The sequence below is a fragment of the Phascolarctos cinereus genome, unplaced genomic scaffold, assembly GCF_003287225.1.
Source record: "Phascolarctos cinereus isolate Bilbo 61053 unplaced genomic scaffold, phaCin_HiC Scaffold_4;HRSCAF=312, whole genome shotgun sequence".
NCBI lineage: Eukaryota > Metazoa > Chordata > Mammalia > Diprotodontia > Phascolarctidae > Phascolarctos > Phascolarctos cinereus.
Window position 1 is genome coordinate 235,402,166 of NW_027555847.1, and position 26,361 is coordinate 235,428,526.

At 34.4% G+C, this 26,361-nt stretch overlaps 1 protein-coding gene across 2 annotated transcripts in view; it reads right to left on the reverse strand.

Annotated features, from left to right (window-relative positions):
* SLC12A2 (solute carrier family 12 member 2) overlaps positions 1 to 26,361 on the reverse strand; it is a 125,710-nt gene that overhangs the window by 36,467 nt on the left and 62,882 nt on the right. For both annotated transcript variants that reach the window (XM_021009509.2, XM_021009508.2), the window contains exons 5-15: positions 23,182 to 23,321; positions 21,297 to 21,407; positions 18,455 to 18,563; positions 16,530 to 16,657; positions 16,364 to 16,448; positions 13,654 to 13,805; positions 7,694 to 7,801; positions 6,118 to 6,241; positions 5,583 to 5,684; positions 3,858 to 4,013; positions 1,583 to 1,682 (exon numbers count right to left, since the gene is read on the reverse strand). In XM_021009509.2, coding sequence (XP_020865168.1) covers positions 1,583 to 1,682; positions 3,858 to 4,013; positions 5,583 to 5,684; positions 6,118 to 6,241; positions 7,694 to 7,801; positions 13,654 to 13,805; positions 16,364 to 16,448; positions 16,530 to 16,657; positions 18,455 to 18,563; positions 21,297 to 21,407; positions 23,182 to 23,321 — 1,315 coding nt within the window. The remainder of the gene's footprint in view (positions 1 to 1,582; positions 1,683 to 3,857; positions 4,014 to 5,582; positions 5,685 to 6,117; positions 6,242 to 7,693; positions 7,802 to 13,653; positions 13,806 to 16,363; positions 16,449 to 16,529; positions 16,658 to 18,454; positions 18,564 to 21,296; positions 21,408 to 23,181; positions 23,322 to 26,361) is intronic.

The following is a 26,361-nucleotide window of genomic DNA, read 5'->3' on the forward strand; positions in this document are numbered from 1 at the left end:
GCAACATACCCTTAAAATTATTATTTTTTAAATCCTTGATATCAATAGGCTGTTTTTGTAACTGGTTCTTAAAGTATAGGCCAAAAAATATTTTTAAAAGGATTAAAAATTATTTAAAATAATTTTTTAAACAGATGTTTCTCATATCATGACATCTATTCCAAAATCAATAGGAACCTTTTAAGAAAGGGATGTGTAATTCTATTATTTAAGTGTAAAATAACAGATTTTAATACTGAAAATAAGCAGCATTTAATAGTAAATGAAAGAAAGTCTGGTGGTGAAGGAAAGAAATAAAGGAATGAAACACAAAAATGTAGAAGTTTCTAGAAGACATCTGAAGAAAAGAATGAAAAATATATAAATACAATCATAAGGTTTTTTTTAAAAGAGATTTAATTCACCTGACATTTTAAAATCAATTAACTATAATCTAACAAGATTTTAAGATCTCAACTATGACTTAAGTAGAAATCTGGGGTTGCATAATTAAAAAATAACTATTCTGTGATCTGACTTTCAAAAAAGAAATAGTCACAAGCCTAATATATATGAGACTAATGTAGACATCAGTATAGCATTATTTCTTCATAATGCTTCGCTAATTAAATCTAAATTATTAGAAGCAGCAAACAGTGCTAAATAAAGACATGAACAGATTTAAAATCAGTGACAGCAGTAAACAGGATAAATAAACTCCTACCAAAATGAAATGTACTTAATAAGGATTATTAATCAACAAAAGGCAAATAAAGTAAGTGTTCCCTTCTAATTCTGTGGTTCTAAATTTGAATGTTAAGGCAACTAATACTTATCCCTGCCTACGTACATATCCCTCAAATTACAGTTACATTGCTGTAATAAAAGCAATTACACAAGAAAAATTTTATTCAGTTGTACCCAATTCTTTTTAACCCCATTTTTGGTTTTCTTGGCAAAGATACTGGAGTGGTTTGCCATTTCCTTCTCCAGTTCATTTTACAGATAAGGAAACTGAGGTTAAGTGACTTGCCCAGGGTCACACAGCTAGGATATGTCTAAGGCCAAATCTGAACTCAGGAAGACGAGGCTCCTGACTCCAGGCCTGGCACTCTATCCACTGTGCTTCCTAGCTGTCCAAAGAAAAGTTTTGCTCACACTTAAAATAAGAAACAATCACAAATAAATGCAGTAATACAGGCATTATAAACTTAGTACTGGGTAGTAATTATTCAAAGTTATAATGAAAGGAGTTTACAAATTATTTTCAAGTTCCTATTTTCTGGAAGTCTTCAAACAAGAGAGATGGTGACCCTTATAATATATGCTTATGAAGTGGCTAATAATTACCAACATTTCAGAAAGAGAAAAGTAACAAGAAAATTAGGCTAACTTCTGATTTAATTTGTAATTATGGCTAGATTAGTTGACTGTAGCCCTAAGATTTTTGACCAAAGTGATGAGAAAACTATATTGCTGTGCACAAGAAAAGATGATGGCCAAAGGATATTTATTTAAAAAGAAATCAATCACTTTCATTATAGTAATAGCAAAGAGCTGCTGGGGGTTAGAACAAGTCTCTATATAACATCTTGTAGTTTACCTGAAGTTCTTCACATGGTCTTCTACACCAGAAAGACGAATTGAGTGCTGCAACGCACTCAGATACGTCAGGGCTTGTGTGGAAGACCCCCAATTCACATCTGTAGAAAGACATAACATTGCTAATTGTTACTAATCTAACTTGGGGGGGGGGGGAAGCTTTTTCAAATTTTAATTGCTATTTGTTTAAATCTTTCACTAAAAATCCTACTTGGATGCCTCACTGTGGAATGGAGGTAACCCTACTGTACTGAAGTTTAAGCTCTCAAGTCTTAGCACACTAGAAAGCATTCAAGAATGGATCTAGTGAAAGACTGCGTCTGTTGGTGCCCTACCATCCAAGGTAAGCTTTCTGAGGTTCACAACCAGATATCTGGCCACCACAGACTATATTTTTTGAGGGAAAAAGAAGGGTGTGTCTCAGCAAATGCATGAAGACTGCCTACCAAGGCATGGGGTATCAGCAGCAAGGGAAGAAGAGTCATACCTACGAAACCACAGACACACATGTTCATGTGCATATGTGTATAGGTACATATATGTGCTATGCATATGCATGTATGTATTTATATGTGTTTGTGTATATATGTACATACATACAGTTGTAAGTGTATGGTGAAGGCAACTCAAAAAAAAGCATTTTCACTTACATAAATGAAGACTATCAAACATTGTTTTAAAGATATAATGGTTACATTGGCAATTTGGACTTCATAGTACATTAACGAATGTTCTAGATGTTCACTCCTTTCTAATGTTTTGACAATGTGATTTTAAAGAGATTTCTGTGAAAATAATTATAGTTTGGTAATCTAAACTGTAAAATTGATGAATATTTTAAAGATTAACATGCAAAGAAAGCAAACCTTAGAAAACTGCTTATAAATGCATAGTCTCATATTCTAGAATCCATATATTAATCCAGATCTCTATTTTACATGTGGGTTACTAGAACAGACTCTTAGTTCTACTTCTACCTCTAGTTTCTCCTCCCCATCTATTCCTTTCTTTACATAACTGTCAAAACAATCTAACAGATCTGTGAATCCAAAACCAAATGGGTGAAGGGGCAGTTAGGTGGCGCAGTGGATAGAGCACCGAACCTGCTGAAGTCAGGAGGACCCGAGTTCAAATCTGGCCTCAGACCAAACACTTGACACTTACTAGCTGTGTGACCCTGGGCAAGTCACTTAACCCCAATTGCCTTAAACCAAAAAAAAAAAAAAGGGCAAGAAAATCCCCTCTTCCAAGGCAGGCCAACATCTTCTAGCTTATAGTTTTAGATAGCTGCATATGCTACTGAGAGGGTAATGACTTGCCCAGGGCCACAAAACCAGTGTGAATCAGGACTGGAATCTAGGCTAATTCTCTCGCTATAGGACCCCTGCCTTTGCTGCTATAAATAAATTTTAAAATGTGAATATTCATTAACACTCATTCTTCTTTTGAAACACCTGCACTAGCTATGAGCAAACAGAGTATCAAAAAGTCTCTAACACTGAATCCCTTCAAACCTATTCTTCCTTACCCATTTCAGTCCCTCCACTCTAACCAGCTTAGCCCCGCTCTCTCCATAGATTTGGTTCTATATCTTTGTTCCCCACTGATGTTCTTATTTGAAATGTCAACCTGCTGTTTCATCACCAATAGATATTTATCGCTGTTTTTGAGATCAGGCTTGAAATTAACTTTTCCCAATCAGTAATTACATCCCTTTCTAAGGATTTCTAAGTCGTGCGCCTTTAGAACTTAATGATAAAATTTAAACTACTTGATAATGTTTTTAATATGATCTTATAGTTGTTCCTTAGTGTATGGTTTTATGTCCTCAATTACTCAGTTCAAAGAGGCTGTGGCTTCCTTTAGGAATGCAACAATATCTAGTACAGTAACAGGCACAAAGTAGGCACTCAACAAATGCCTATTCAACTGAATCACAGCCAGTTTACTTAAGGCTGTAGCTATTATATGGCTTGCAGTTTTAAACCTTAAAAAGAAATTTTAACAACTGATTTTGGTAAGATAATTTAATATAATCTGATAATATTTTAACTTATCTTCTAGAAATAAGATTAGCTTAAATGTCATTTTGAGTAAATAAATAAAATTATAGCATCAATAATTGAATTTAAAAGTTTTCTTACCAAGACAGTTATAAATGAATAACTTGCCTTTGAATGCAAAGCAAATACATGCAAATGACGATCCTAGGCATAAAATAACAATACTTATAACAATATTTTAGTCTAAAAGTATGTATCGCATAACTTACTGACCTGGTTTTTTGTAGGTAACATAAATGTACAATCCAAGAACTATGACATATGTTAACAATGCAGCCCACCAATTAATGACAAACATCACTATGCAACAGAGAATTGCCCCAATAAGTGAAATCCACATGTTATAATACTTGAAAGCAGGACGCCAACCTAACAAAAAAAAAATTAAGGTTATGTTACTGCATATTTACATGAGCTCCCATTTTGTAATGCTTACTTTAAAAAAAATTATTTGTGCTGTTACACTGCTTTCACTTTCCAATGACTCACCCTGCCCTCCCAACAAAAAAAGCCAAAGCACACCTAACAACCTATATCACATTTAATACTTATAATTCACCTCTTTTCTATTTAAAGGAGGGTCATATGTTTCATCACTTTGGGTTGGATGGTGAGGGAATAAGCATTTACATAGCACCTACTACATGTCAGATATTATGCTAAGCACTTTTAACAAATACCTCATACGATCCTCATAACTATGAGAAGTGTTATTATTATCACCTTTTACTGTTAAGAAAATTGAGGCAAACAGAAGTTAAGTGATTTGTTCAAACAGCAATAAGCTTCCGAGGCTAGATTTGAACTCAGGTTTTCTTCACTCCAGGACCAGTGCACTATCTATTGTGGCACCTCTGGAGTCAAGATTTATAAATGTATTCATAAGCAAGTAAACTCACTGGAAAGTATGGAGCAACAAGTACATTTACCTCCTTCACTTGGACAAATGTTGAAACAAAGATTTGACAATTCAAAAAGCATTTATTACAACATGAAAAGCACATCATAGAGGTCTACCCTCTATATTTCAAACCTGTTGTGCACATTATTGATTTTATTACTTTATTTTAAATGATGGAAATATCCATGTATTACACATAAGTAACCTAATCAACATACAAAATATATATTCCAAAGTAAAATATAAAAATAGATAACCAAATAACTTCAACATCCATGTTAATGAAATGGTAGGCTATTTATATACAAAATCTTTAATTTGGAAATTTAATTTAATTTGGAAAATAGCACCAATTTATAATTCAACTCTATAAAACTAGTATCTGTTTTATAACATAGCTACATACACATATGCATTATATATACATGTTATTTGTAGCTATTTAGGCTTAAAAGATGACCAAGATATGGAATTGAACACAGTATCTTAAGCACCATTTTAAAAGTAAAAATTAAAATAGGTTAATTTTAAAACTATACCAACTACTAAATTTTGATATAGTGGAAAGGACACTGGATTGGGAGATAGACACCATGGAGTCAAATCCTCAATATGCTACCTGTGTAATTCTGAGCAAGTCTTAAGTTCTCTACACCTGTTTCCTCATCTGCAGATTGAGGGGGATTGATTTAGAAGATCTCTAAGGTGGCTTCCAGCTCTAATTACTATGGTTCTCTTACTTTAAAATTACAAAAGCTTCTATTACATACATTAATCCTCTTTCTAGTCCATAATAGTCCTTTTGCTAATTGCCTAGAACTGGTTTGTGTTATTCTCAATTGTTACAGTCCAAAGTTCTGAATGTTATTTTTTCTATTAGTATGTGTTCCAGAGCTACATAAAAATTATGTAGAGATACACATGAATACATAAATATGGCTGGCAGATAAAGTGTCTGTTCTAAAATTGCCAAACAATACTTTGATGAGCAAGTTCTACATTGACACATTTTAAAAGTTAAAATAGAAAATTACTACCTGGAGATTTAGCAAGTGAGGCATGGAACACTGAAAAATTAATCAGTGCATATGAGGCAAGGAAGAAGTTGGAGATTATTGGAGCAATAACATTCAATTCAGCTGCCAAAAAAAACAACACATAAAGAGGTAAGTTACTTACAGATTCAAATGCAAGGTTACTGTATGATAGAGACTCCATTACCCCTTTGTATTAATTTTGTTCTATTCCCATATAATAAATGAGGTCAGAGGTTCCATGGTAGATAACAGGGTAAGAATTAGCATTTCCTATTAACTCAGGGTTGTGGAGCTGAATTAAGGACTTTAAATTTCTACAATTAGGATATTAATTATTTTGGCGAATCCTACAACTAAATATGTTTTCAGTTACTTCTTCCTAACAGTCCCTTCTGGAAGCAAAGGGGACTTGGTTAAGTTGAAACTAGTTATAGTAAACAGAAACCCTTGTTTAAATCCAAGGTCAGAAACAGAATAATTATGAATTAAAACGTAAAACCCCAAACTCATATTTATATCTATTTAAATAACTAACCAATTAAGATGAACCCAAGAGCAATTAAGAATGTCAGGATATAGCCACGAAGTGGTTCATTGTTCTTCCCATAACCTTTAGCAAACATCTGGAAAGCTGGGTAGATATTGTCCTTACACAATGCCTGGTAAAGAAAGGTAAACATTAAAATAAAAGATAGGTTGTGCCAAGGGCATTTCCCCAAATAAAAAAAAGGCTCTGATTAATCTATTTTATTAATATATTTTCCCCCTATCACCTTGCTCAGACTATATATCTAGGTATAAACAATTCTTTATACTCAAAAGTAAAAAAGAGGAGTGCTTAAAATATGTTCAGGGTCACTAACTGATCTAGTCAAATGTTAAAATATTGTTTCAGAAAGAAAACTGTACCCCTGGCTGCAAGAGTTGCATGTAGCTCCTATGTCCTTTCTACCAGAAACAGTCATTATGTTTACTATCGTCACCAATGTATACATACTACCACCAGAACTGGCTAATTGCAGGTGGAAATAGTTTATAACATCAATGTGTTAAAGGTCAAATTAGCTAAATATAATAGTTAAAAATCAGTCCTTAGTAATTAGTAAGAGCCAATTTTTGCTCTGCATACTATTTCTAATTAAAGAGGTAATAAAAATTGATTGTCACAGATCTATCATTTATTTTAAGAATTCAGGTTGTAACATTTTCTTAAAAGATAGGCTATAAGGCTATCAAATAAGGTCAATAGTTCTGTCCTTTAAAAATACCTTAAGCACATAACAAAAGTATGTTTTCCTCTAAAAGAGATATATATATATACATATATATGTATACATATACACATACATACACACACACACACACATATATATATATGGAGAGTGAAAGAGAGAATATATGTGTATTCACATAAGCACATAAATATATATACACTCAGGTGTATATGTATATACAAATATACATACACACACACATATATATATATACAACTATATATTAAAAACAAATCCATCAAACAAATGCAAATAAAAATCTTAAAATTAAAAATCTTAGGTAACTGAACTACTTTTAAAAAAAATTAACTGGCACAATTTTAAGCAAAAATAATTTCCTTTTTATACTATACTTATTGTTCTTTATGTTATTAGGAAATAGTTCTGGTTCAAAACAATCCTTATTCAACAATTAATAGCTGCTTGCTTATCAATATGCTTTAAACAAGGTAGTACTCTAAATCATGTTTATAACTGGTTAGTTAAGTCAACTGAAATAACACGTAAATAAAGAAAAGACCAATTTGCTTTCCCTCTGTTGTACAACCAGACTACTCCTAAGTCTTGTCAACCATTTCATATATACTCACCACTGACCACAAGGAAGCAATGAGCAAGCATGCACAGATCATTGCCAATATATCACTTTCCCATTACTCTATTTTCTACTAATATGGAAAAGTAATTGAGAACATATGCCTTGATAGTGGGCAGCATTGTAGGAAGCATAATATGAATTATTATTACTGTTATTATTCCCTGTATTAGCATTCTTTCTATAAATTAGTTCAAACTAACCTCTTATAGCAATAATGAATAACCTGATTGTGTATTTACCTGAAAGATTTTGGGAGCACTCACAAGAGATGCCAATGCAGAAGACAAAGTGGCAGAAAAGATACCTGCAGAAATCAGGGGTGCAAATCCTGACACCATACTCATTACCTAAAAGCAATAAAATAAAACAAAAGCAATCTTACCAACAAGTAGATGAACTAAAAACCAATGCAAAAGTATTATGAGAAGCAAAATAGTAGTTCTCTCTAGATTATTTTGATTAAAGGGGCAAAGTCAATGGCACTTTTTTTGGTTTCATAATGCATCATGGCATTATGAAATGGCAGCTAGGTGGCACAGTGGACAGAGCAGTGGATCTAGAGTAAGGAAGACCTGAGTTCAAATCCTATCTCAGACATCTATTAGCTGGGGGTCCCTGGGCAAATCACTTAACCTGTCCCAGTTTCTTCATTTGTAAAATATGGCTAATAATAGCACCTACCTCCCAGGGTTGTTATGAGGTTAAAATAAAATGGTATTTGTAAAATCCTTTGTAAAACCTTAAAATACTGTGTAAATGCTAGTTGTTATTGCATTCTTTGAAGATTTACCTTCCCAAATATATGACACTTTGGGCAATATTAAAATTATTTTGCATTTACTAAACACGGATATTAAGATGACAACTAATCCTACGGATGGTCAAGAAATTGCTAACTTAAAAGCTAGATGATCCTATGAATCATGTATTGCTCAAGGTATATACAAGACTACTATTTGGGTATATAAGAATCAGATTTCATTTTTTATACATGTTTTAAGAAGATAAAAGAAACAGGCAATTTTTTTTAAACTCGACTGCAAAGTTAGCTTACATCATAATATGCAGAGTACGAATGAAATACAAGGAATATGTTTCTGAAAAACCTATTAAACATCCAATGGAATAGCAGGGGAGATGATGGCGTCAACTTTCTTGAGGTATTCATAAATAGCCAAATTATATGTCATTTCTTTTTTACAGCTTCATAATGAAGTCTGGCACTGCTAATACCATTTTGACAATAAAGGAAATAAAGCAAGGGGATTTGCTCAAAGACGAAAATAGGCTTACAGGTTCTGTCTTATGCAACTGCTAAAACCACTCAGAAATCCACACTATCTATATTGAGCTTTTAGATAACACTGGTAAGTAGAGATAGAAAGGCAAGTAGGATGAGATAAATGGGAGACAGGTACTTAATAACAAAAATCCAATTCAGTTTAACTTGCCATATTCATACCAAGTGTATGTGAAGAGCACAGTGGAACGCACTGGGGGAAACAAAATTCAAATAGTCTCTAGAAATCAGTAGAAAAATGTCCCATATACAAGTAATTACTGTAAAATATAATATATAAGATGGGCAATGCAATGTATTATTTAAGATCTGAAGGAGAAAGGTCATGCCTTTCTTTCATCTGGACTAGAAGGATGGGGTATGTTTGTGAACTACTACTAGGGGAGAATGATTTGGTCTCGATATAAAGAAAGACTTCCTAATAATTGGAACTATCCAAAAGTGGAATGAGCTGCTTCAGGAAGTAATGGGGTCCCTTTTTCTGGTGGAATTTAGCAAGCAGATATTGGTGGTGTAGAGATGAGGAGAGGCTACAGTTTTGGAACAAAGAGCATGAGACAGTCACAGAATCTTAAGAGATGGTCAAACACACAGCGCACAGGTTGCACCCACAACACTCCTGAGCTAGCTTGAAACATAATAAAATGTAATTGGAAAATATTTAATAGAATAAACAAAAATAAAACATAATACAAATAATGTTAATATGTGGTTTTCTAAGACAACATATGGCCTGAAGGATCCTTCCGTTTCGATTTGACACCACTAGTCTAATCTACAGCTGAAAAAGGATCCCATCACATGTGACAAGTGGTTATCTAGTCTTGGCTACAAGCTCTCTACTGAGTGAGAACCCCTCACATTACCTGAATGAAGTAGCTTACTCCACTTCTGGATCGTTCTAATTATTGGGAGGACTTTCCCTATGTTAACCATACCACACTTTCTACCTGCAGAGTTCTGATCTCTGGGGCCAAGAAGAACAAGTGCAATCAATCTTTCATACAACAGCCCTTCAGATATTTGAGGAGAACTATCATGGTCTCCTAAAGCTTCTCTTCTCCAGACTAAAAATTCCTGTCTTTCAACTGATCCTCATATGGCCCTTCACTATCCTGTTTGAATTTCTTTGGAAACCCACTTGCCTATCAATGTCCTTTCTAAACTGGTTTCCAGAACTGAATAAGATAATCCAAATATAGTTGGAACAGGGCAGAATATAACAGAACCACCTCTTCCATAGTCTTAGACATGCAACTTAGATTGCATTCGCTTTCTTAGATACCATATTATCCTCCTGACTCATTTTGAGATTGTGTGTCGTCTACTAAAATCTTTAGATCTCTCTCAAACTACAGGCCTATTCCAACTAGCACTTATAAAACTGATGTTTTGAACCCAAGTATATGACATCCTTCTAAGACTGAGCTTAATAATTTGGGCTGTAGAGAGAATCTTTCTGGATTCTGTCATTCAATGGATTAGCTACCCTTATTTCAAAAGTCAGTTATGTACAAAACACTTCTGCTGTGAATATAGATAAAATTTTTGTATGACAACATTGTCTAAATGCCACCTATGTTTTTTTTTCATTGATTTTTCATCCCTCAAAGAGTAAATGATTCTCTGACCCCTCTGTAACAAATTTGGAAAAAAATTTAAGTAATAAAATATAAAGAATAATACAGCGTTAGAGCTGAAGGGATTTTAGAGATTATCTGGAACTGGGGTAGTACTTAGCTTTTGTTGTGTCATGGACCTTTTATTAGAATAAGGTTTTCAATACATAGAATTAAATACGTTAAGATTACAAAGCAAAATATATGGATGTTTGTATGCGTATACATATTTGCACACGTACACACACCTCCCTCTCTCCCTCTCACGATTTCACAGACTAGGTTGAGAGCCTTTGAACTAGACTAAGGTCAAAACTATTTTCATAATAATACTAAGATATTTTACATCCTAATATGTTAAATATTGATAGATGTAATCCATATAAACAAGAGCTCTTGGGAGAATGTCAATTTTTAAGAGCATAATAGGGTCCTAAAACCAAAAAGTTTGAGAACCATGGATTAAGACCAACATTCTAATTTTACAGTTAAGGAAATCTGCCCAGGGTCACAGCTAGATGGACAATGAACTGGGTGAGTAAGTAGGCAAGAAACAGGACTTCAACCCAGGTCTTCGGAGTCTTAATACTATTCTCCCTCCACTATGCCAATTGTCTCAACACGATGCTTCTAAGTTCATGCAGGAATACGTACTAGACTTGAGGAAGACAACAAACTTTTGTATTTTAAAGCAACATCACAAGAATCTGGCAGTTTCAGACACTGGGCAGAAACCAACATTTGTGCCTTTCAAACACAATATCAGTGTCAGAATAGCTCTGAACCACTAACTGTGCATGAATACTTTCTTTCATTCTAGAAATTTTACCTGGTCTTGTGACAAGAAAAACAAACGATTATGCAATGTTTTAATATTTATACCACTCAATGAAGCAACAATTATTCTTAAATTGCTTGAAATCTTATTAACAAACAAAAAAATCTAGTTCTTTGCTAGAGATATACAATGGAAGAATGAGATGAAAGCAAAATTACAGCTGTACTATTTGATCTCTATTAAATAAATGCTCTTTATAAACACAGTTCTGTAAAATATATTTAACTCTTAAATTACTTGGGATTTATATTTAAGATAGGCATAGCCCAGAGGAATATGATTTAATTTCCTCCCCAACAAAACTTTTTACCAAAATTTCTAACAGGTAATAATAATTAAGACTCGCTATTTTTTTTTTTTTGCTTTTTGGTGAGGCAGTTGGGGTTGAGTGACTTGCCCAGGCTCACAGAGCTAGTAAGTATCAAATGTCTGAGGCTGGATTTGAACGCAGGTCCTCCTGACTCCAAGGCTGGAGCTCTATCCACTGTGCCACCTAGGTGCTCCAAAACTCATTATCTTTTGGAGGAAACAACAAACACTGAAGAACAGAGCTGGACTATAGAGTATAGGAGGAGGAACAATATACAATAAGTCTGGAAAGACAGGTCAGAGCAAGTTTTTGAAAGTTTTTTAAAAGCACAGAGTAAAGAAGACTAGCCTTTGAGTCAAGAAGACCTGGGCTCAAATCTAGCTTTTGACCTACAATGGCTGCTTGACCAAATCTAAGTTCCCCCAGCAACTCTGTAATACTCTAAACGATCGACCAGTTCTACAGCTGCACTGAAGAGGGAATTTCAGATTTTAGGTCTGGACCTTCTAAAATAATAAACTTTATGTGGGCACATCTGATTAAAGAACATTACTGATTACCCAAAGTAAATTCAGAAGTAGCACTAATATTGGTAAATGAGACAATCAGAACTAGGCTGGTACCTCATATTACCTATAGGAGAAAAAGCAGTTTGAGTAGTTATTATTTAAAAAAAAGAACAACTCAAGGAAAGGTAGTCTAGATAAGTGAGTTTTCCAGCCAACTGAAACATTCCCTTTACCATCAAAATAAAAATTATTTTAACTGTGTTCTATAGAAATCTCACTAGAACCTATAGCATGTTTCCCCTACCTTCTTAGAGTATGCTAAACAGAATCTAAACTTTTCTTGAAGACTCAGAGTTATCAATGATCACTTATTCCTCTGGGCTGTGATAACAGAATCCCCTCTCAAGGGCCTAAAAGTGCTTAGGGCTGTTAGCATATAAATGCTAAATCCAGACTGCTGAGATTTTATAATTAAACATCTGCTATGAACACACCTTTTCTATGCTCTACACTGCTTCTAACCTATTTTATTTTGTAGTCAACTACTTCCTTAGGTTGGTCATGGGTATTAGGGTAGGCACTTTGCCATTCAGAGAACCTTCTCTCCACTTTATCCAAGTTCAATCAATAAGTACTGGTAAAGAGCTTATTACATGCCAGGTGCTATGCTAAAGATAAAAAGATAAAAACCAAAGGAAGTAATAAGTACATATAAAAATATACACACACACATATACACACACACACACACATACACACACACACACACACATTTTATCTATCTATAAAATACAAGGTAGAGGCAGTTAGATGGCTCAGTGGATAGAGTGCTAGACTTGTAGTCAGGAAGATCTGAGTTCAAATCCGGACTCAGACATTTATTAGCTGTGGGACCCTGGACAGGTCACTTAATCCTGTTTGCTTCAATTCTTCATCTGTAAAATGAGCTGGAGAAGGAAATGGCAAACCACTCTAGTATCTTTGCCAAAAAAAACCCAAATGGGGTCATGTGGAGTTGGACACGGCTAAAATGATTGAACAGTAACAACAAAAGGTATTTCAGGAGAAAGAGGATTAGCAGTTCAGAGGGTTCTGGAAAAGGCTTCATGTAGAAAATGGAACATGAGCTGTGTCTTGAAGGAAACAAAAGGTATAGAGGTAGAACAGGAGAGGGACTGCATTACAGGTACTGGGGACAGCCAACTTAGAGGGAGATGAAGTATAATGTGTGGGGAGCAGGAACAAGGCTAGTTTGGGTGGAAGGATATTATATTGGGGCCAAGCTGTGAAGGGATTTAAAGGTCAAACAGAAGTTTCTATCTGATTCCAGAGGCAACAGTCACTGGATTTTACTGAGTAGGGGAGGAATATCATCAGATCTGTGCTTAAGAAAAATCACTTTGGTAACTGGGTGGAGGACAAACTGGAATGAGGAGAAACTTCAGGTAGGGAGGTAAATTAGAAGAGACTGCAAAAGTCCAAGAAGGAGGCAGTGAGGGCCTGAACTAGGATGGTGGTAGTATGAGTGGACTGAAGGGGACTTACATGAAAAGTTGTAGTCCCTGTTTTTGTTAAACATTCCTAATTGTTCAACTGTTACAGAAATATGAAGGCCACACTCACCTGGAAGTTATTCATCAAGCCATAGTCACAATCTGTGGTTTCACATGATGAAAAATCAAAATTTAATTTGCACGCTGCAGAAGAGCAGTTTGTTAGCTCTATGGTGATAGTGTCATTGATATTCCCAGTAGCATCCCGTACAACACAAGAACCTGAAGCATAAATAACACTTTGTATAAGAAATAGGTAATTTAGTTAATGTTCTTAATATACATATTTCTTAGGTATGTACTAAGTGCAAGGTACTGTCCCAAATGCAATACAAAGATAAAAAAGAATACTTGCCCCTCAAGAAGCTTAGATTCAAGTGAAATCATACAACATGTACACAGATAAATAAATACAAAGTGATCTTAGGAGGGAAAGAACATTAACAATGGGAGGGACCAGAGAAGATTTCATGAAACAAGTGGCACTTGAACCTAATTAAAGGAAGATTTCAGGTTTTACAAGCCTGGGTGACTAGGAGGATGGTAGTACCTTCAATAGTAATAACAAATTAGGAAAAGGAGAGGGATTGGGGGGATAAATAATGAATTTAATTTTGGACTTCTTGAGTCTAAGACGTACATAGGACAACCAGCTTGAGGGAGTCAACAGGAGACAGGAATCTAAAAGTTAGGAGAGAGGTTAGGGCTGGCCAAGTAGAACAGAAAATCATCAGCATAGAGAAAAGTTTGTTCAGTAATGACAGGGATGTAAGTTTCAAAGGGCTGATGAGTCTAAGTGGTTGATAAGCAAGCACAGCCAATAAATACAGAATACCCTTTTTGGAAGTGAAGGGGAGGTGGAAGACAGAATGATATCCTGAAGGAGTGGCATGATCTAGGGAAGGTCTTATTTTGTTAGAACTGACTATCTTTGTAGTCCAAGGGAAAGTAAAGAGGCAGAAATTGAAGGTGCCTGAGAGAGATGAAAAGACTGATAAAACAAGGTCACTGATGAGATGGGATTTTAAATGGGCTAAAAAAAGAGAGAATATATTCCTTTCCTCCCCCAAGAAAGCATATTTCTATCTATTGCTCCATTGGATTCTGACAGTCAACCTGGAAGGTAAGTATCAAAGTGGAAAATGAGCTTACATGGGAAATTAGCAATGGAAAACTCAGTTAATATTTTCTTTGTTACAAGAAGGGTTCAGTTAGTTGAGGTGAGAATGAGGAAATTGCTGTGAAGTAAAAACAAAAGACACCAATAATAACTTTTTCAAAATCCCTTTAGGAATTGTTCATAGCTCTGAAATTTTCTTATCAATCCTTTTAAAAACGAGGTAGCATGGTATCATGGAAAAGTGTTGGGCTCAAGAGTCAGGGGATGCCTGGGTTTGTATCCTGCCTCCCTTACTTAGTTGAGTTGTGGAATCACATCATTTAACCTCTTTAGGAGTTTCACAGTCCTCAAATGTGACCTGGAGACATAATAACTAGAGTGCCTACAGTATGTGTCACAGGTCCTCCTTTGTGTGAATCAGAGGAGATAACAGATGTAAAACACACCGTAAACCTTAAGGCACTAGATAAATGTCAGATATTATTTTTGAGACACTGCTCTGAATAGGTCAGCCCAGCCATTTGCTAGGGAGAAAATGATCATGCCCTGAGCTTTAATGGTAACCTCTTCATACCTGTGCTAGGCAGAAGGGAATTATGATGAAAGCCAGATCCAGGCCATAAGTCAGAGGTTCTCCATCCCTAGACTATACATTTGTTTCATCTGAAAATAATATTCCCCTTGCCACAGTCCCTCTAATGGAAACATGACAAATCAAACATACAATTCTTTCTCTAAAAAATTTTGTATTGCCACATTTATTATGTTATTGCTATTACCTAATAATACTTAGGAGAGATGTGCTTGTTACTTCTAGTAGATCTAGTTCATAGAATCTTAGACTTAGAGGTTGAAGAGACACAGAAATCACCCGGTCCAGTCACTTTGTAGATGAGCAAACTGAAACCTAGTTAAGTAATGTGCCCCAAATCAAGAGGGAGAGCTAAGCTTTAGACCTAAGTCCTCTGACAAGTCTAGTGTTCCATGTAAAACTTTATATACAACAATACACAGAATCAGTATAATGTAATTTGGATTCTGGCCAAAAATCTGTATTTTAAGGAAAACTGACTGAAGATACTAAAATTCAGATTTTAGGAAACTCTTAGCCTTTACTAATTTGTGGAGAGATTCTTTGCTAAGATTTATTAAGACAGAACATGATGATTTCATTTCAATAGGTTTTCTAATAACTGCAACTACTTTACTAGGATTTTTCATATTCTTTTAATTTAAAAGGTTATTTATAGATAATAATGTTCAATTTCAAACTGTACTTTTACTGGATGATTTAAACTTCTAAATTAATCAAATTCTGAAAACTAGTTTCCTTCAAAGTTCAGATTGTGCCACCTCCTACATGAGGCTTTTCCTGATTGTGTTGCTATTGCTAGTGTCCACTTATCTGCACCCCCAACCCCCAATATCCTTACACTTAAAAATGTGTATGTTTTCTTTCCCAGACTGGATAAATTAAAAAAAAAAAAGACTGTTTCATTTTTGTCTTCATATCCCAGTGATTAGCACAGTATTTTGCACACTACTTGGAGCTCAAATTGCTTGTTGATTAACTGATATGCATATCATGAATATAATCTACATTGTAAAATATAATAAGTTTCTATAATAAGTAATAAATTTAAAAATAAAGGCTTTTTACCTACAGATACTGCAATTCCTATGTAAACCAGAGTAGTAATTAAAATGGCTAACAGCGTTCCTTTGGGTATAGCAGACTGAGGATCCTAAAAGAAAACAGATAAAATTATTAACAAGAAAGGGAAAAAGTGCTTTTAATGTAAAGAATATTCGAATTTGTGACTTACCGCAAGATCACCTGAAATATTTGCCCCTGCTAGAATACCAGTTGCAGCAGGGAAAAAGATAGCAAATACAGAAAAGAAAGTCTCATCATCTCGAAAATCTGGTCCAAAATTTTCTGTAAATATTTCACCTGTCAAGGAACAAAAATTTTTCAGGTTGTATTGAGGAAGAATCTTGTAAAAGTTACATTAAGTTCATGATACAGATGGGCTATAAATTCAGGAGAGATATGGTTCATGCCAGTATACAAAGTGGTACCTTAATGACAAAACTGGATCATTCCAATAAAATAAATACAAATAGGACATTTCCCGTAGGGGAAAAGGGGCGGGAGGGGAAGAGCAGAGTTTAGAACCAGAATGATAAGACAGGTTTGGAGACTGCCCCATTTTACATTGTGCCTCATTTCTAAGAGCTGCATGCATAATTTACCTAGTATTTGTCAATGGGCCAAATATATAATAAGCAAAAATATATTATGTTCCTTTATACACATGAAGAAAACCTTCACTGTGGGGTCAGGAAGAAAAAAAAAGAAACATATTTTACAAAAAGATAGCTCTCAAGACAATGAAAAACAATGACCTAAAATCAGACTTGCTCTGGGTCCCTCTGGATGACACAGGTTTAATTCTCTATGGAGCTCTTCCTCCTTCTGTCTTTCCTTGCTCCCTTCTAAACACACCTTTATATTTGATTTTTTTTTAAAGATTATGACCTCAAATCTAAGAACCAGAATCTGAGAGTGTTATTTCAGAGGGAAAGGGTTTGGAGCTATTTCGGCCCAACTAAACATTTTCCAAATAAAAAGTGAAACTACACATAACAGTGCAGTGTTACAAACTGTACAGGTCCTTGGAAATCAGCTCCTTCTTTCCAAAAAACAAGTAAAGAAGGAAGCTGTTTTGAAAAGATTGCTGCCCTAATTTTGCCCTTATCTGGCATGGGTGTGCCTGTAGGTAAGATTACTATGGACAAGTCAAGAAATGGACTGAATTAATGAAACATTCTTTTGCAACCTTCATGGGCTCATATTAATAGCCGAAAAGTCCCTCAGAGTCCACCGAGTTCAAAACCCTCATTTTATAGATAAGGAAACTGAGGCACAGAAGAATTAAGTGACTAGCTCAGGGCTGCACAGCCACACAATCTGAAGTAGTATTTGAACCAGGCTTTCCTGACTCTAAGTCCACATTACCTTCATACTGCTCTCACCTCACTGACTTCACTTACGGTTTTTTATTTTAACTGAAGGATAACTACACTCACTGTCCCTTGTCAGATGTCTGGGGCTAATGGAAATGGTCTTATTTTTTATTTCACATTTTTTGCAAATTGTTGTTAACATAAGAAACAGTAAGAGTTTAGCCATACCTCTGTAATCAGATTATTGTAGGCAAAGATGCAATTAAAATTTTGACATTTGGGAGGGGAACAGAACAAAATAAGAAATCCGGGAATACCATAAGAGAATAAATTGGATGAAAACTAAAGTTAGAGAAAAGCTTCTATTTTATTTAAAGGCTGAAAAATGTTTTTACTTGCTTTCACAATGATCCAAAATATGTAGAAATATAAGCCAAAAAAAATTTTTTTAAATGTTAGAACTAATTCAATACATAAGTGAAAAATCTATGAACCTTTCTTCTTTTTCAAAAGCAAGAAAGGTGGGAAATTGAATTCTGAAGAGTTGCTACACATTTCCTAAATTCTATCACGTTTTGATGATAGAAACGAGGAATGCTAAAAATAAAGATAACCAAGTCCTATATTAGAGAGATCCAAAATGAATTAAACTAATTAATATAATACAAAATTACCTACCTCATTAACACATTATCCAAATTCTTTAAAATATACTAGTAATTTTTTTATCTTACATTAAAATTTTGATACTTTTGCTTTCAGGTTTTTTTTTTAAACTTACTTTTATAACTAAAAAAACCTTTAGGCTTCTTGCTTTCCAATGGGATAAATGTTCCTATGACAAAATCAAGGATAGCTAGGAGTAATATCACCAAAAGAATGATCTGCGCCTGCAATTTAAAATATTGTCATTAAAAAACAGAATCAATGATCATTTTTGAATACATAATTGACAATTACAAAGTACTCAGAATTTTCTAAAATTAATTTCTGCCTAAACAACATTCATGCAATATAACAGATAGGTTAAGTGCAAGTAGGTTCAAAGGATCACACAAAAGCATTAAGTAAATTTCTAGTAAGAAAATTTGCTTCTATTCTACATGTTTAACATTACTAGTAGAAAATAAATTAGCTAATCCTGATCAAAGCTTACTTGCTAAAGAACTTTCCTGCATGGTTTCCTACTTTCAGGTTGTATATGCTTCCCACAAGTAAAAAAACTACTGCAAACGGCAAACAATTCTGATACAGACTTCGCCACTATTCATTTTTGACCCTTTGCCATACATTCCTTCCATCTTCTATAAATAATCTTTCTGGCAAGGTGTGACCATAGGCACAAATAGTACACTATTTACAAATGGAATAGGAAAAAAACATATGAGTAGTATACAAGGTATTGGTGCCACAAGGAAAAAAAGAATGAAGTAGAAAGAAAGGAGGGAAGGAAAGGGTGTTAAACAGGTAAGCCTCAGGATAAGGCATTAGTATAAATCAATATGAAGACTTTCAGGGAAAGAGAAATTTATTTAAGACTATCTTTCATCTTTCTTGTTCATTTACACATTAATGTGAGGGGATGTTCATCAAAACAAAAGGCAATCTGTGGGGACAGGAATCATTGCTTCTAGTAAAGTACGAAAAGAATCAATGTTTATTGTTGAACTAGGAAATGAGTGCTTTGCAGGTACTAAGAAACCATCTTTCAATTTCATTTGACAATTCCAAGTACGTAAAAATAAAACTAGTCTTATCCTTCACTTAGTTTCTTTAAGTTGACTTCTGGCCTCACCACAATTTCCCTCCTAGTACCTCTAATCCCCATTTCCTCCCCAACTATAAAACAAAGATAAGAGTAGCAGGGTCTTTGGTTTCAAAAATTCTAGAAGTGGTAGAAAATAATTATGGCTTGCCTTTCTAGCCTAGATACTGGGAGTGAATAATCAGCTTTTCTCCTCTATTATTTAAAATAACAATGTACACATTCATAAGAAATGTTATTTATCCACTATCACTGACTTCAATATTTCTACCCAAAGCAATTTAGATGGAAAAACAGTGCAATTGTTATATTTAATTGGAACATATACTAATAGCTTATGGAACAGTGACACATTTCTTTACTGTTGGTAAAAAAATATTATTATCTGTGCAATTTCATTTTTTCATTGAAAGCACAGATTCTAGAAAGTACAATTCAGGTTGGGACAGGGGAATAAGGAAGAGATATGAAGAAAAGAATATCTGGGAAAGTAGATTAGATTGGTTAACTGTGATAAGAAACAAGAATTTAGCGGGAAGCTTAATAAGAAGGATGAGTTTTTGCAGCAATCAATTAGGAATTCCCCCAACCCCTGGAAAAAAAAAACAAAACACTTTGACAGTGCCATCAAAAATTGGACTACAGATTCTGGAAAGAGCTAGGCTTAGATACTAGAATAAGGGGTAAAGCAGGTAAGCCTCACCAAAAAAATAAGAACATTTAAAGCCAGATAATAAATGTGCCTAATGAAATAAACCCAAATGGAAAAAAAGACTGGCTATCTTTAAGGCTAATGCTAGATAACCTGAGATTCACAGAAGGAATTTTTGCAAGCCAAATAGGGAAGAAGACACTTCCTTATTCAGGTGGCCAACTATAGCCATTAAAGTTTCAAAGAAGTAGCTATAAGGTTCTTAACAAATGATAATGGGAGGGATATTTAGGGGTCCAGATGAGAAATGCTTTACACAGGACAGGACGTAAGATCCAGAACTGGATTGTAGAAAGGCCAAGAAAACTATAAGCCTTGCCACATGTAAACTATCTCAAGCTAAGAGCTTCAATAAGCTCAGAAAGAATAAGGGCTGACTGACTCCAGGTGAGAACTACAAGAAAAGAACAGGTTATCCAGTAGTGAGAACTAAAGATCTTACTGCCTTTACATTTGTATGTAAAACTGGAGTTTTAATTTCATTTTACAAAATTAAGTCTATATATGATTTGTTTTGTGCTTGATTATGGTACTAGAAATATCTTCTGGTCTAGACCTGAGATTTCACTGGTTTAGGGAACAAAAGGAGAGTAAAGCCCCTTTAACAACAAAGACCAAAAACTCTTGTGCAATTTACAATTTAGAAAATTGCCTGGAAGAACTGAGGACTGACCACACTGCCAGAGTTATGTAAGACAGGACCGAAATCCAGGTCCTCCTGCATCTAAGGGAAATCCCTGCCTCTTGTTAGGGTTCTGTGCTCACTAAAGAAGCAGCTGCAGGATAAAAGAGAATATAGAAAACCAAATTCTATCCCATGGGAGAAATGGCTAAGGGAAACCCAGAATTAGAGAAAGGACTGTGTCAGAGGTTAGCAATGGTTAGAGGATTGTGAAGACACAAGCAGGGAGCAATAACCTAGCATGACAGTAACACTGTGGCACCACTCAAGGGTCCTGAGATACTTCTCACTCTTTGTATTCCTGCCAAATGAAAAATCAACTGCATACAATAATTTGCCTTCAAAACACATGATTAGAACCCATTAGAAAAAAAGTTACAAAAAATAACAGATTCATTCCCGTCAACAACTTGTATCAATATTTTGAGTATTTATTTTTTGCATTTTCACATATAATTGCTTACTTTTGCTTCCCATTCCATTCCAGCTACTGAGATACCCAAAAGTAATACCACTGTAATGGCTCCAATAATTCTGATATCATTGATTTCATCCACCATCAGTATAGAATGCTCCTATGAAAAGAACATATATTCATATGTAATGGTAGTATCTGTTTAATATTAACCTGAAAGACTGGCTAGAACAGAGGTTAAGTTATTTAAAGCTCAATGAAAAAACATCAAGAATTTAACACAAAAGATAATCATAAAGCAAAATATGATTAATGAAATGTCTAATGCTGTATTAATCTAGCATAAGAAAAATCAAACTCTACTTTTAACTCACCTTTAAGTTTTTCTATTATTTTAATGACTCCAAGCACTGTATTTTTCATATCCAGAAGTCAAACTGCAGTATTCCCATTTAAATCAGAATGCCTGGGGAACTGGATAATGTAGTCATACACACACACCCCCATACAACCACACCCACACACCCTTCAAGTGGTGTATATATGTATGTGTGTGTGTGTATAATTATATGTACACACACACACCACTAAGCCACCCACAATAACACTACTTGAATTACCACTTCTCAAATAATGAAATAAAACATTCTCAACACTAAAACTATGGTGAACATGATTTAATCTTTGTTCGATGGTTTTATGGGTTGAACATAAATTTATCTCAAACACTAGTTAATTTTTTGAATTTGAAAAATAAATTCCTAGTATTCGTTCACTTGTCACTATTCACCTTCATATAAGCTAAATGGTGAGTTGTAAAAATGAATAATTTTGAAAGATTTAAGAACTCTGATCAATGCAATGAATAGCTATGATTCGAGAGGATCAGTGATAAAGAATGCTACTCAACTCTTAACAGAGAAGTAATAAAAATAAACATGCAGAAGGAGACATGGTTTTGGGCATGGCCAAAAAGGTAATATGTTTTGTACAACTACAAATACATTGCAAAAGTTTTGTTTTGTTTCCCTGAGGGTGGAGGGTAGAGTGGGATGGGAAGGAGATAAAATAAATTCTTGTTCATTGAAAAAAAAATTTAATTTAAAAAGCTGAATGTTGAAAACATGGTTATTATTACTTTTTAATTAGATTGCAGATAAACAGGAATTTATTATAAATAACTGAAAAAGGAGTATATTCATAAATAGAAGAATGGCCAGCTTAAGGAGATATTAATATGTTAGTGTTTTATCTGTAATAGGATAGGGATTAATAATATTTTCAGTCTTTCTGAAGTTGTAATATTCTACTTTTTTTTGACACAAGAAGTGAGATGATTTGTTAAATTAAGAAAATGGAGTACTAAAATCTAAAAGCAATGTTACGCTATCACTTAAAATAATTAGACATTCTTTGGGATATCATAAAAACCAGTGTTAATATCTGCTATTACAAAATAACAAAAACTTTAAACTTTAAATATAACAAGCAATAAACTAATTTAGGATTATAGTTACAATAGGCAACTGGAAAAGTTATACAGGTTTATCATTATAACTAACATTTATATAGTGCTTTAAGATTTATGAGGCTCTTTACATATGTTTTCTCCTTTGATCCCCACAACCCAGTGAGATAGGTGCTATTATTATCCCCTTTCTACAGGTAAGAAAACTGAGGCAGAAAGAGGTTAAAAGTGACTTGCCCAGGATGACACAGTTACTAAATGTCTGAGGCAGGATTCCACCTCAGGTCTTATTGACTCCAAAGGTCTTCATCTATTATGCGATCTAGTTGCCTTTTGCTTGGAAGTTAAAAGTTTACATTTTGAAAATTTTAGACTGGATATTAGGTCTACTTTTCTATTTAACATATGCATTTGATATAAATAAGAACAAAGTTACAACCAAAGAAACCAATTGGAACCAAATTACCTTAAGTAACTCTACAACTGTTTCTGCAAATCCAACCACATACATAGCCACTGCGACGGCATTAGCAAAAGCAAAGATTAGTCCTATTGCACCACCAAATTCTGGTCCTAGACTTCGAGATATTAAATAGTATGCTCCTCCTAAAGAGAGAAAGAGAGAAAAAAAAATAATCAAGTTAGAATAAATGAAAGCAAGCTTACATTTACATAGCACTTCACTGTTTCCAAAAGTTTTACATTACAACAGAATGCACATTGTACATATTAGTAGCAATTTTAATAAGTGGTTGTTGAATTAAATGCTTGCTGAAATATATCTCTTGATCTTCACCACACTATGTAGTAGGGATCATAAGTATTATCATAATTCCCATCTTAAATACAGGACTCAGAAATGATGATCACACAAACAAGTGGCACAGATTTGAGGTCTTTATCCTTTGGGGAAACATTTATTCAGAGAAAGAGAACATATAATTTCCTTTATAATAAATTTAAGTAACCAACAATTTTCATAGCCAAGAATTTCTCCCCACACTCAATATAAAAGTGTCCTGCTAAAATTAATTTCTTAGTTCCTTTTATATTATCCTTGGTAAAAAGAAAAAGGAGCCAATTAAGATTCTTTAAATTACATCCCTTCACTAAGCCTATAGACACACAAAGTAATCTTTAACTTACTCATCAATAAATAATTTTTAAATCTCATTTTGAGTCTTTGACAACCAACACGCGTGTTATTCAGCTTCTTGAACATTGTTTCCTGTTCAATTATAATTTATACAGTATTTTTAGTTAATTTGACAACAAAATATTAACCAAAGAAATGTAAAAACAAACCCCACTGCATCTTTTTTTTAACATGGTAGCACCTTATAGGAGAAATGCTATTTGTCCATTTTATTTTCATAAGCACCTTCAAAATGACAAAATGGCTTCTGTTGTTTTTTTTTTCCCTGCCCATTCATTATTAGTTTCTATTTTTATTTCTTAAGGAAAATCATCACCTGAGTAACTAAGCTTCTCCTGTGTAACACTTGGCAAAAATCAGTAGGTATTTTGAAGTCTACAATTCCTTAAAGCTTAGTCATGAAATAAAGCTTTCCTGTGCAAATTAGTGCAGTGCTAGTCTAAAGACAGAAAATTAAGCATATTATTTACAGCTACATGCAATATAGGTCAAGGAAATTACTGAATAAATATCTTCATTATAAATATTATTCAAATGTTTTACCTGTTATATTTTCTCAATACTCCAATGTAATTATCACGGGTTCCATCACCAAGATTTAAGGCATTCAGCAAATAAAAATATCAAGAGTTGTGAAGCAAAGCAATACTAAAGGGGAAAAAAAAAACACCGGGTACACTGGCCTACAGCCATTTGCCACGGCCCATGTCCGCACACTGTTCTCCCTACCAGACATAAGATGCATGAGAACTTTATTTAAAAAGTTTCAATTCCAATGAAAACCTCTATACCCAGGCTAACCAAGAGGTATAGAGAGGAGTAGGTGTAATGAGGTACCCTGTTTACAAAAGTAGAAGTACTGATCAGAGAAAAGCAAAGCTCTGATGAATGCAGAGGTATTGCAGAAATAAATCAACTGGCTTGACATTAGGTGATACATAAGATAAAACATCAGGCTAGTTGTAAATTTGGGCTTGTAACAACAGGGTTTTTTCCTTTGTTAACTTTTAGATATTTATTCACAACATGAAAAATAGTGGTATGTGCAAGGGGATTATCATTGTGTCCCAATTCAATGTATATATCATTCCTGTTTTTCTGTGTTTATCACAACTTTTACTTGAGCTTGTAATGCACTTGGTAGAATATTTGTAATTACCTCTAACACAGTGATTACAATCTAAAAAAGGGAGAGGGGGAGAAAAACATAGTAATATGGAAATGAATTAAATAGGAAAAGAATTGATTTAATATTTTTTCTTAGGGTTTTAAAAATTAATGATACTAAAATATCAAATGTAATACATAGTAATAACTAACATTTACATAGCACTTCAAAATTATAAAGCATTTTATTTACATTGTCTCATTTGGTCCTCTTAATAACTCTGTGAGGTACGTGCTGTAGGCATAGCTCCTGTTTTTTTGCACGTGTGAGCCAACTGGGGTTAAGTGACCTGCCCAGAGTCACACAGCTAGTAAAAGTTATGTGTCTGAGGCCACATTTGAACTCAGGTCCTCCTGACTCCAGGGCCGGTGCTCTATTCACTGTGCCACCTAGCTGCCCCCATAAGCTCCATTTTACGGATGAAGAAACTGTGGCTCAGAGGTGACTTGCCCAGAAGACAGTGGAATCCAAACCCAGTGTCTTGTGATTCCAAAGCCAGTCCTTTTTTCCACGATGTCCCATTGTCTCTTTCTAATAAAAAGCCCTGAACCTGGCACCAGAAGACTGCGCATAGCACTGCTATGCAGCTGGGTGACCCTCAGAGTTATTTAGCCCTTCTAAATCTTGGCCTTTCTAGCCATCCTTTGTGAGCTGGTTTGTAGTCAGACAGCTTCGGTCACATTCTGGCTCTGGATCTGCCTCTTCCCACATTTGGGACTTTGGGCACATCAATTTATCTCTCTAGGGCCTCAGTTTCCTTATCTGTAAAAAAAAAAAGGGACAGGGCTGCGCTACACTAAGTCCCTTTTAGCTCTAAATCTATGATCCTATGAACACATGTCTGAAAGCATTTATAACAAGCACAAGCTGTGAGGATCCTACAAATCAAAGGTAGCATAGACCACAGAGGCCATCTGACTGGCCCAAGGTCACACAGGTACTCAGTACAGGAAACATGATCTGAGCCCAGATCCTAGGACTCCAGACCCAGTACTCTTTTGACTGTTTCATGCTGTCTCTCAACATGGATTAAATTCTGAAAAACTCAAGTAGGGGGAGTAGGAGGAAACTGTGAATCACTGAAAATGAAATGTGAGGAAAAGATTTCATACTTAAGTAAACTATTCATATATATAAACATATATGCATATATGTATATGCAATACATAAAAATTAGTGAAGCTCTGCAGACCAAAGCAGCCCTTGACACTATCTTTTGTTATTCCAAAATTTATTCTATGATATTTGGTACAAACAGCATAAGCTTGAAAATCATTATTGTTCTACTTTCTAAACTAAAATTTAAAGTTGTACCCAAGAAA